Raw genomic sequence first — 12,893 nt, 5'->3', positions numbered from 1 at the left:
AGGATTGTGCCACTGAAACTGCAGAGTCTTTGAAGTCTCTACTTAAGAGTGAAAATTCTGTACAAACCCTCAAGTTTAGGCTAAGTTTGGGCCAACTGAGGATTGACAGTAAGATGGAGTGGAAAGACCTTCAGCTCTCTACTTAGAGAAGCGAAGTAGACAGAATAGAGCCAGGCATAGGTTGGAGGTGAAAGAGACATGAGTTGACAGTTCACGGGTTGGAAGCTGAGAGTGTCGCAGCTGGTGAAGAAACCGGCACAGATTTTATGAGTGTGTATAGTCACCAGGAATCAAACATGCAACCACAAGAACACTCTCTGAAGAACTGAAGGAGCTGGGGTCCAGTCTAGAAGCACCTCCAATTTTATTTCCAAGGAACTTGGATCAACTCTAATCTCCTCATATGTCACAGGCCCTGAAATTCTGCTTTGGGAGACACATTTATTTGGCCAGAGTACACTGTTACATATTCTTATGCTCAGCTCTTGGTTTGAATAAAAGGAACTGGAAAATCCACTTCTTTTGGTAGTTTGTTCCATGATTTGGTTACTTGTGCTGTTAAAAATACATGCTTTGTTTCTCATTTGATTTTTTTCTGGTTTCAGCTGCCAATCATTTGATTTTCATATTACTTACTGTACAATAGTAAAATGCCTTTTATTCTTCCATTTTTGCTTTCCAAAGAGTTTTTGTAGGTTGTAACGTGCTTACTATTGAGTCTTACAAAAGATGCTAAAAAAATGTATTGTCTCTCCCTCTAAAGCATTTTCTCCAAATGTCTGCACCCACATTAGTCCATCATCTTGTCTAAAAATGCATTCTAGAGTTGCAAATTCCAGTTTTGACTTTACACACAGCCCTGTGCAGAAGTAAAATTATATCCCTGCTACTGTTTACTATCCCTGTGTATGCACCTGTCACAGTATCCTAGCAGGAACTCACACTGAACTGTCTCACGTGGTCACTGAATTCTTTGAATTGTCCCTACTTTCCAGGCTAATCTGGTTCTGCAGTTAGACAAGCTTTATGTCTAGATTTAGGATTAAGTGCCTGGTTACGTGAAACTCACTTTGTTTGGGCTTCAGTTACAGCCACATTACACTGCTGTTATTTACCTATGTCATTTTCGCCAGCAGCAGTGTTGCAGCGATTGATGAAACTTCAGAGGGCTGCTTGTGGATCTGTGTGAGAAGCAGCTCTGTTTGGTGGTGATTTTACATCGGCAGCTCATTCTTAGAGCACTGACACGCAGTTTTAAATTAAGATGGTGATATTGATACGATATAGTGCTTCTTTGTCTTATCATGACATCTTATGGTACCACTTCAATTGCTTTAGAAACTTTTCAGTTTATTACAGCTCTGACGTTACCTTTATTTGTCAATTTTTAGGCCTCAAAGAATGAAATTGAGCTTAAGAGCAACATAAGTTTTCTATAAAACCATGGTGATTGATGTGTATCTTACTCTTCTGTGTTTTTCACATGTGTTTCCGTAACTAAAACTTAACATCAGATATCCCATCCAAAAATTATTCAGCCTGCCAGTGCCTGATAATAGTAGCATTACCTTGATACCTTGTTGGTCATCTAGGACTTCTCTGTATTCTAGAGTACAGTGAATTTAGCATTGTTTTAGCAAGGTGACTGGTCTTCATCTCCTCAGTGAAACATGTCCAGGTGGCAAATCAGGTGCCTCTACACCAAGTGCTTTGAGATCTATGTGAAGGCAGAACGTTGCAAATTTCAAGTGCCTTTTAAGCAGTTTGTTTGCAGCATCAGACTTTTCAGCCAGTGTCCTGAAGTTCTATACACTTCTGAATCAAGGACAGTTTGTTTATCTGCATCAGATGAGTATCTGTATAGCAGTCTTTCAGAGGAATTTTTCCTCTACTGTTTATTACTACCTGCAGTGTGTAGATCTCTGACCAACTGGGATAAATCCTCTGACTATCCTGAGCTCCAGTCTAGCCAGACTCTGTCTCCCCACGGAAAAATTTCTGAAGATACAAGATTACTTGGTAACTGTAAGCGGGGGAGGGGATCTATATTACACATTTTCTTTTTTCAGGCCTCTAGGCTTGCTATCTTCACCAGTGTTGCACTTATTTATCCAAGCATCAGACTTCTACAGCACAGAGTGGGATCTCAGTACTATCTATTTTCTACAGTCTTCAGAGTAAATGAGTTGTGCCTCTTATGCTGGCTTGAGGATTTAATTCTTGAGAAGAAAGGAGACAATGTCCTAACAGTGGTACTGTTTGTTCCTTCTTTTCATTTTACTGCAATCACTAGAAAGTTTCTCTGTCCGAGCTCTGACACACCGTGTCAGAGTTGCTGATTTGTTGACCAGAGGAACACCTCTGAGGTCAGACTCTGCATGCTAGAAATTCTGTCAGGATTGTAACCATCGGAGCTTCCTCCCCATCTTGCTATGCTCCAGAGCAAAGACAAGGTCACGTCCCGCAGTATTATAAAAAAGGGGATAGTGGCAGGAAGAGGCACTTGATTTTGTGCCTAGAAAACAGAAATGCTTTTGTCATGTGTGTGATGCTCTTGGGCTACATGTATCATATACACCTTTCTCTCCAGACTGTAGAGAAAACCCTGTACCAGTAATCAGATCTGAAAATAATTTATTCAGACATTTTCTCCTTTTAGGTTCAAGACCCAAGAAAAAAGGCAGAATTTCCATCCAAACTTTGAGAAGGCTCCATTTGAGATAGAAATTGAAGTGTCAGTATTTGCTGAGAAAGACTGTACCTTTCTCAGCATAAGCTCAGGTTCTAGCGCCACAGCCATTCCAGTAACATGCTTTTGCCACTCTCTCCTCTTTCTTCTTTAAACATCTTGGTCTTCAGAAATTTGAAAGAACTTTGTACAGTCTGGATTATTCTTTAGTCCACGAACAACTTCACATTTCCACAGGGTAAGAGTGTACACAAGGAGGAGGTTAGCTATAGTACATGATATGCTGTGACTCACCATCCTAGGTACCTTGCTCGTTTGCCTTTTCACTTTTCCTCCTGATTTCAGTGATACTGCATCTGACAACGTTCTTTTATGCATGTGTCCAGTAGAAAGACCACCTTTGTTTCCCAGTATTTCTAGTGTATAAAGACCTTGAACAATTAATTTTGATTGAATTTGTTTTCTTTGCGTAGAAAGGAACATCATTCAAAACTTATTTGCTCCCCTGCCTTGGCTCTTCTCAGCTTTTGTTGAGTATAACTAGCAAAAATCAGAATTAACGAAAATCTGGGCCTAAAGCATCATGTGGAGAGAAACTTCATACAGGCTAACGGGCTGAGTCATAGATTACTGAACTGCAGGTAGCTACATTCAGTAGTTGGTAATGACAGACATCCCGAGGAAACATTTTCCTTCATCACTGTGCCTTTTCTGTCCCTGCGTGAATCTATTAAAAGAGCTGGTGTCTGCGGAGGAAGCATTGCCAAAGCAGCAGGGAAGCACAAATAACCTGTGAATCATTTCAGAGTCATTTCTTTGGGGCTGGTTTTAATGGCCGATATCCTTGTGTGCTGTAAGGTCGTGCATGTGAGTGGAATAATGAAAGCATAGGTAAGAGGTGCTCTGAGGTACTAATGCCTTCTTTCCAGTCTCCTCCTCTTCCATCGTGCCTTTTGCAGTACTGGGTTGGAGGAGACTAGCTGGGTGATTTGTGAATCACGGATCCACTGGCACCTTTCTGCATGGAGTGTTTATGGATTTAAACTTCATGCTTTTTTTAAAAAGAGTCTGCTCTGCAGTCCAGTTCACAAGCTGACTTGAGTTTCAGCTGTGTAAAGGGGAAACAGAGAAGAATGCATGTATGAAAGGGGAATGTGGGGAGAAAGCAGCAGCTAAAGGAGTTTGTAAGATTAAATTAACAGTCCCTAAAGATGAGTACAGTATTTTATCCCTACTTTGAGTAAATCTTTATGAGTAGCTACTAGTCACAAAGTTCCTGTAACTCTTCAAACTCTTGCAGCTGGAAGACGTTGGGACGTTTGCCATCTTCCTATGCGCTTGATAGCACACGTTACATTGATTGACTGGTGCATGTTCTAATCGGGGTTACCTACGAGGAGCTGTACAAGCTCAGAGCAGGTCTGCCGAGTCCCATGTCCTGTCAACAGTAAATACCCAGGAAAGAAAGTCTTCCCTAGAATACTTTCTTAGCACCCAGCAGCTTGCCAAACATGGTGTTGTTAGTAGCCCTGGAGTGATTTTGCTTCTGTATGCTAGTCCCTTTTAATCTTTTTTTTTGGTCAGCATAAACAGTTAACATGCACAGCATCCTCTGACAAGGAGACGCCTAACAGAATAACGCACCATGGAGAGAGCTGCCTCCTTTGTCGATCAGTCCCGATTTTTTAATGTTTCCAAATTTTGCTCTACAATAACATTATTTTCTTTTCCTTTGTTTTGCAGGCAATTGACAAATATTGCCGAGTCAGCGGTGGATTTTCTGGTGTCAAGGATGTCTATTCCTCATCTCCTACATATGACGATGTACAGCAGAGCTTTTTCCTTGCTGAAACTTTGAAGTAAGATCTCTTCACTCTTACCTCTTTCTGTGAAAGCTGGCATCTAAATTCTAGAAGAATGCAGTGGCTCAACGAATAATCTCTTGTCAAGGTGGTTTATGGTTTGGGATTTCTTTTTTCCCCAAGCTTTAGGGCCTCAGATCAGCCCATTTTACCAGTAGAAAATACAAGGAGAAATTCCTATACAAGAAGCTTATGCTGACAGAGCTTTAGATTTTAAGACTTCTATTTGATTTCTGGCATCACAGCAGAGGAGAGGTTATCTGCTTTTAAGAAATTTCCTCTGCAAAAGACTTTTTAAGATATACTGACTTGACATGTCTTATAAAAGTATGTGCTATGCTTTGACACTGCAGAACCCGTTTCTCCTGTGTATGTCACTGGAAGGGAGTAAATACATGGAATTAAAGTTCTTTGTGCCCTTGAACAATTTTTCTCTATACCACAATCTATTTTTCTAGAATGCTTTTTGGTGTAAGCAAGAATACTCGTCATATTTTGTGATCTTTTACATACTTAAATCAAGTCAATAGGACACCTGTAGTCCACCTTGCAGAAACTAATGCTGTTGCATGTTTGGTGCGAGGTAAAATGTTGGAATTTTTTGGTCTTCTACCATGTTTCCTTTTAATGAAATGCTATACTAGAATATGACATAATCTCTGACTCATGGAGATATCTACAATAAGAAAAACTAGCATAAAGATAGCAATATTTATGGGATTTCATTAAGAGATCAATTTTTAAAACTGAGCTAGTGTGTCGTGGCTATTTGTCTCCTTTGTTATTGACACAAACCAGCTATCAGGAGCACTCTTTCATCACATGGTTGTGATTGCTTTGGGGTTTTGCTGCAAAAGCAATGTCTTCTAGTGAGGGACAGTTTTCTTGATGTTTACATTACATTGGCAAATTTGGTAATAGAGTTCTGGCATTGAAATCTATAAAGATGCCTGTATTAGTTACCTCCCTAAATTAATTCTTGTGAATTGTCTTCTTTTGGAAGAAAAGTGTCTGAGTTGGCTACATTCCCTATGCCTGTTTTTCTTTTCCTCCTGCATAACAGCTTGGAGACTGTTTTGGTTGGTTAAATCCAGACAGAAGCTACTGCTGGCAGTGTGAATGAGGCCAGAGCTTCTATTAGGAGACGTAGTTGTTGCCTCTGCTTACGTATCCATACCGCTTTCTGCCAACATGTGGTGAAAGGAGGGATACATATGTTGTTGCACAAGCCTGTCAGCAACAAAGACTCATTAAGGTGCCCTGTCTTTACAACCCGATGATATGATGAGAAAACAGTTCTAACTATTTGGCAGTCTAGCATGGCATGCAGGCTTTGTAAAACAAACAAGGTTTCTATACAGCAGCAGCGTTTACAGGATCAGCAGTATCAAATTTTCAGGTTTTAGCTGTAGCTGATGCATGTGGTATTGGGACCTCAAAATGCATCAGTGAGAAAACAGGTCTTGAAAGTGGAAGTGCTGGTGCTTACTTCAGATACCACAATGTTTCACTGACAAGAAGGGGCTCCAAGTTCATCACATGCAAGGGGAGAGTCTCGCTATTTTATCATGCTGGCTCCTTACTGAACTCCTCTACATCGTCACAATACTTCGTTTCCTTGTGTTATCATTATAAAAAGAAAGTCAGCCACCACTGAATCCTCTGTCGTCTTCATTAATTTTATTTCACTTACTCATTCAAATTATTTTCTGGAGACTAAAAACTATACTCCCAAAGAGAGAGGAAGTGGTTTCAAACAGGTCCAGTCAGAGAAGCAATACCTCCCCAGGAGCTGATCTTTATGTGATTGATCTGCCTATAAAAGCTAAATCAGAGAATGAAATCTGCTCCTAAGAGGCCTCTGTGGTGACAAGACTGACCTTTGAAGTACTGCCAGAATCCTGCCTGCATCTTAAATAATCCAAGGAGATCTGAAAATTCACTCATGCATCACCCAGTAACTGGATGTACTATAGTGCAAGCATTGCAAAAGAAGGCAGTTCTAGGAAGGAACTCAGAAATCTTTATTGGCTTTTGGTTTGGATCATTTCCCACTTGTGGGACTAAGTGAAGTTTTATTGGAGAGCTGAATATTAGATGTTTGACATTGATGTAATGGGCACAGCCAAACCAGAAACTGGTATCACCTTGAGCTAAAACAGAGAGCATAAGGTCAGGATAGTTCTAATGACTATGAAAATAAAGACAGAAGGGTTGAGTGTGATGTCATAAGGAAAATCAAGATGTCCCTCTGAAGAGTTACAGAACGCCTCCTGTGATCTTTTCTGCTATCAGTGATAATTTCTGCATCTTCATTCATCTCAAATTCAAAATTGATATCTCTCCCAAACAAACTTTGTTGCTGCTCAGCAAAGATACTGGGCAAATTATGAGAGTATGAGTAGCAAGAAGGTAGCTGTTGAGTGGGAAGGAGCATGATGTAGAAATAGGTTGCTTAAGTTATTCAAAGATTAAAGCATGACTCAAATGAGGCAGGTGAATTTCAATAAGATGAAGCATTGCTGCTGCGGTGAAAAAGAGTTCGGAGAGTTGCAAGGGGAGAAAGTAAGGAGGAAAGGAGAGGTCTGACACTTTAAAAATGAATCAAAAATGGAGAGAAAGAGACTAGAAACGTGGGGCAAAACTGGATCATCATCAGCAAGAAATTGTCTGTAAACGGTTAATTGGTGAGACAGAGAAGAAAAAGTAGGGCTTGACTGACTGGGTTGTGCTGTGGATACCACAGGCAAATAAAGGCAATGGGAGAACCAGCTTCCAGCATGATGGTAACAAGTCAGATATCTGGCATGGTTAGTAGCTTCTCTTGTGCTTCTTGAAATCATTGATTTGGATTAAAGAGGACTGGACATTTCCAAGTGGTTTTACTCTGTTAAGGACAGTTTTTTACCAACTTCTCAGCTTCCTTGTCCCCTAAATCCTTGTGCTTGGTATCTTGATGTTTGTTTTACATTGGAACTCTTTGAAAGGAGACTCGAAAAACAAAAGTTGGAAAGATTGAAATGCTGTCCTTATAACAAATTTTCATTGAAGGATTTAATTGTTATAAATATGAATCTTCAGATCATTGTAATAGGGAAGGTTGTATGGGTGTTCTACAAAGATTGAAAGCAAGTAACTTGTTGATAGCTTTAGCTGCTGACTTGTGGGGCCAGAAGCTGCTGTGTTGCCCTTGCCTATGTATTGCTTAGCTTTAATAACCCCATTTTTCCTCTCTGTCTTGATATCTAGGTATTTGTATCTGCTTTTCTCCAGTGATGACCTTCTACCATTAGACAACTGGGTTTTTAACACAGAAGCTCATCCTCTGCCTGTTTTACATTTAGCCAACACCACACTGTCAGGAAATCCTGCATATCGATAAAAACAGCTCTATGAAGAGGAAGAGAGCCTGTTTTCAGCTCTGTTTTGTTTACATGGACCACTAGAGACTTTAAGCAGAAGAGGAGATGGACACTTGATAAAACTAGGCCTCTTGAGTCAAGGAAGTACCGGCGTGAGAAACGAAACTCTTCAACATATAGATAAGATTAAAAGTTCTGTTTTATACATGACCAAAACATGTTAGTGTGGTATTTGCAGGACAGAGACTTCACGTGCTTTGAACCCTAGCGAGACATGGAATCTACAGTTTTAATATAAATGCAGCAGAGTAAGGAAGAAGAGGCTTTCCCATCCAGGGAGAGGCACTTGCTGCTGCTGCTGCTGTTTGCTGTTGCAAGGAACAACACACCAGTCACCTCTTCAAATCGGGTGGGATCCAAATACCTACATTTTCTTTTTCCTTTTTTTTTAATTTCCTTTGATGATGGCATGAACAAAGCGACAACAAAAAACAACATCACTGTACCAGCAGCATCAGGATTGCAGTTTTTTTCTGTACCTGTCTGAATTTCTAGTGAGCATCTGTTTGTCCAGACTGGCAGCCATTCCTATGGCCTCTAAGCTACTAAAACTAAACTCTAAACCACAAATAACTATTGCCTTCTCATTTTCCATTTTCAAAACGATGCCAAAAGATATGTTACATGTTCACATCCAAAACAAAACCCCAATTAGTAAGCATTTGGTTTGTAGTTCACTGTCAGCAACGTGAGCTCATTTGTCAAGCTATAGTCACATAAGATGGAGCATATCACAGGGGTAGGAAGGAGCCTGAGTTTCCGTTCCTCACAAGTCCTGTCATGTGGAAAAAAACAATCTCTTGTTAGTCCTGGTTCTTTTAGCTAAATAAACAGAGATAACAGCATGAGAAAAGCAGTCTCTTAAGATTTTTATAGGAGGATACAGTATATATATAATGTGTGTATATATATATATATGCACACACAGGAATTTGTTGCTGTTTATTTTTCCACATAATTTGGATTTTTCCTAAAAGTTAAATTTCACTCTTTGGATACTCTTCATCGAACATTCCTTGCAGATACCTGTGTGACAGAAGCCCAAAACTGCCTTTGATTTAGTTACAGAACTCCTTTTCTTCTGGGTGCTCCAACAGAAAGCCAACATGATCTTCTTTGGAAACAACATTTTTCATGTGAGTGGAAGAAGAAACTGAAGAGTCTCTTCTTCCATTAGTTTAGGAGAAGTGAGGTGCTGCAACCTCCATGTGTTTGGGGTTTTTTCAAGTACTAGTCAGGGCTGGACAGTATCACTTAAATAGAATCTGCTTCAGTCTTCATTTATTTGATAAAAGAGGTTTTGTCTATTCAGGTATATCTCAGTCTCTGGTTTTTACTATTGCTTCAGAATCCGTACAGCTCAAATTATTTTTTATTCCCCTTGATGGCTCTCACATCCTTTTGCCACAATGACTAGCTCCTTTGCTGAAAAAGAGCTGTGAGGTGCTTCTTCCCCTCCTAATTAGTGCACAGGTTGCGTCTTTAAAAAAATCTTGTGTTTTTACACTAGAGTGGAAGAACTCTTCAGTGAGTTACAGCAGTACAGCATCAGATACAAAGGGAATGAGTGCTATTTGTCCTCCTACAAAATGTTTCCAGATGAAGCTTGCTACAGAAAAGATTTTCTCTCATATTAAAATATATCTGACTGTACATTATAGTAGAATTTCCCCCACAAAATTTTCCTTCACTCATCTTTGACACTAATTTAGACATAGAAATTATCACAAAGTCTAATAAAAAGTGCTATCAGATGCTTTTTTTCGCAAACAGTTACTTCAGTTTAAGAGGAGGCAGACTTAGAACTCGGGAAAAAAAAGAAATCTCAATGTTTTTATCTTAGTACCAGTTAGTTACTGTAATTTGCAGCAATATCTTAAAAATAATTTCAGAAATGGTAAAGTAATTGATATAGGAAATTATACTGATTCAAGTAATTATTTACTTAAAATTAGAAGTAGCTTAATAAATGGATTCTTCTTACTGGCCTTACATAAATTTATTTTTCTAATTAATATTCAGTGACTTAATGAAGAGATGGTCATTTTCCAAAGTTCAGATATGTTGTGTTATCAGAATGAATTTTTCCCATGCCACGAGAACTGTTATTAGTTTTAAACTGCGCTCGGTTGCCTTGTTCTCCTAAATCTCTCTGGCTACAAAGGAAAAAGAGGAAAAGGAGACTCTTCTGTCTTGGGCAGAAAAAAAAGGAAAGAAAAGAAAAAGGCACTCACCACCCCATACACCTCCCGATAAATGCAGATGTAGAATGGCTGCCAGTCTGTTCAGAGGAGAGTTAAGGACAGAATTACAGAGTGTCCCAGAAACAGCAAACTTCTTGTCATTGCTGATCTTCCGTTCCCTTCTTGTGAATTAAAGAGCAACCTTTCAGATTAATTCCTCCACGAATCCCAGTGGGTTAACTCAACTGCCACAGGAATGCTTGAATTGAGGACCTAAGCCATTTCATGTTATGGGATGGTATTTTTCACACAGCAGACACACAGTACTGCTATTTCTCCTTTGTGTAGACAAGAATCAGGTACCAAATAAAGGACAGCTCTTTCTCATTTTCCAGTTACCCCAGCAGCTGTCAGTTTCTACTCTCATCACTCTTTAAATACAAACTATGCTTTTCCTCTAGAAGCTACTCGTGTGTAGCCTACCAAAATTAATGCATTTTAAAAACTAATTGCTGTGTCTTTCATGAGTCTCTCCATCCTGAGATTTCCTAGAGCAAGCTGAATTTGGAGGTAACAGGTTCTGGGCGAGGTGTGTGCATAATAACCAGGCACCACAGATATTCAGATGTCTGTCTGAAGTGACATGCCCTCGTTCTGAGTCCTTCACAGGGAAGTAGTTTCTGACCTGCAGAATGGCATTACGTGCAACCCGAAGTTCAGACTGTTTTCCCTCTGGGTACATAAGGTACAGTAGAATATTGCCATTTTCATTCTGTTGCTGCTGTCTCTCATACTTTCATGAAGATAGAGTGTAAATTTAAGCACAAAATGACTTTTTAGTCCTAGTTGTTTCCAAGTCTTGCACTGTATTCTCTAACAACAACAAAAATACTTGTTTACTTTAGGTAACTGTCCCATTTTAGCAATTTCTACCATAGCCTCTCCTCTTACAGGATGAAATAAATCATGTACAGTTTCGGCACACTGGATTTGGGCAAGAGTCTGGAAATCCCAGAATTGCCTTATTCCTGTTTGCGTGCAGTCAGAACAAGGATGTTCAGTTCCTTTCCTAACCTAAGCCTCTAAGCTTGCCCAATGGTCAGGATCTGCTAGCAGTGGATTATTTTCCAACACTTACAGCTTGCCTTTTCAAAGAAGCCACACTTCTGCGGCTTCCATTGACCGTCCTGGAGCTGCATGAGTCCTGCAGTCAAGAAGTCAACTTCTTAGCTTTGTCCTCTAAACAAAAACAAAATCCTTGAATGATATTCTGGGTGTTCATTTTGCTGCAGTCTCTAAAACTCAATGTTTAAGAGAAGTGTGGAAAATAGTAAGCAGAGGGAAAAGCAGGTAGTTCCCAGTGCCAGTCACACCTTTGAGGCTCCTTTAGCTCCCTGCTCCAAATTTGTGGATTGCTGTCTTCAGCCTCCCAGTCACTGACATATTCCCACCCAGTATTTTACAAGTCTTGAATGTTGAGTATCCAGGTTCTGAAAAGTGGAAATAATTACACACTCCCTGCAATACCATCCTTTAAGGTTAAAAGCCTGGACTGATTCACACAGCCAAGCAAAGCTTTGTTGGGCTGTCTTGTATGATCCTCTCTTCTGTGAAATGATATCACAAACCTTCATAATGTGACTCTCCCTGGTTTGAATGGAGAAGTGGCTAATAGCATTAACTTTGAAAGGATCAACATTGTAACCTGGCATCCACAGAAAATGGTGAGGCAGTCAGTCTACATCTCAGGGCTGCAGTAACGGGCTTTTAGCAAACTGAGCCTGCTATGTACATCAGTAAGTCTAGTCCATCTTTTTAAGGGGACAAATAAGAAACAGGCTTCTAGTTACCAGAGAAAAATGAAAGCAAGCACTTGATCCACACTGTAGTTCAGAGATCTGTTCACCCTGATGAGACATCCCTCTCGTGCTCCTTGAATTCTGAGAAGACAGTCTTCTAACTCAACAGTTTGAGTTGCCATACAAAGAGGAAACCCAAGCTCTCTTCCAAGTTATGTGCATACAACTGTAGCACAGATGATAAGCTCTAGCTGCTTCAGCTGTCAGCCCCTTGTAACACACTGCTTTGTAATTGCCCACAAGAGTTGAGAACCACCAAAGCCAAAGGAGACAGCCTGACTTGTTACGGTGAATTGTTGCCTTTAAACCTAATCGCTTGGTGGAAGTTGGATTTGCATTCTGCCTTTATTCTTGCTTTGTCTAAAACTGACAGATTATTTTTCCTCCAAAACAATAAAAGGGCAACGGTCTTATCTTCTGATGTGGAAACCTTCTGCCTCTGACCTGGAATCCTGCATATGTACTTTTTACAGATTAAAAATAATATTGTATATACAAAAAAGATTGAATAAAGAATGTCTTTACGTGAAAAAGGTTTTTTGTGTTCTTTGCCTCCCTTAGCAACCTCTTGTAGCATTGGTCAGAAAAGCTGATCCCGTTTCATAGGTTTTTCTTTCCCCTGCAGCTCTACTGCAGGGGAAAGAAAAGTAAAGCTTTAGACTTGTCTTTAGAGTTGTCAACTTAAATATGTACTGAGACCCTCTGTTGCAAAATTAAACCCTTCTACCCCTTGCTTGCTTTGAACTGGTGGCTAGTGCTCAGATTTTTCTCAAGAACATCAGTGTGAGGCTAGATCTGTGTGCCATTGTGAAACCCACCGAATCTCACAACATTTTGAGATTTCTACCCTTTTGTTTAAATTTGTGTGAAAGTAGCTA

General features: G+C 39.9%; 1 protein-coding gene across 1 annotated transcript in view; it reads left to right on the top strand.

The window, feature by feature from the left end:
* Nucleotides 1-12,548, top strand: part of MAN1A2 (mannosidase alpha class 1A member 2) — a 146,423-nt gene extending 133,875 nt beyond the window's left edge. Inside the window, exons 12-13 of the mRNA XM_062005630.1 lie at nucleotides 4,433-4,548; nucleotides 7,801-12,548. Coding sequence (XP_061861614.1) covers nucleotides 4,433-4,548; nucleotides 7,801-7,933 — 249 coding nt within the window. The 3' untranslated portion in view covers nucleotides 7,934-12,548. The remainder of the gene's footprint in view (nucleotides 1-4,432; nucleotides 4,549-7,800) is intronic.
* Nucleotides 12,549-12,893: the final 345 nt, after the last annotated feature.

The sequence above is a fragment of the Colius striatus genome, chromosome 1 (assembly GCF_028858725.1).
Source record: "Colius striatus isolate bColStr4 chromosome 1, bColStr4.1.hap1, whole genome shotgun sequence".
Classification (NCBI taxonomy): domain Eukaryota; kingdom Metazoa; phylum Chordata; class Aves; order Coliiformes; family Coliidae; genus Colius; species Colius striatus.
This window is presented reverse-complemented; position numbering and strand designations above follow the sequence as displayed.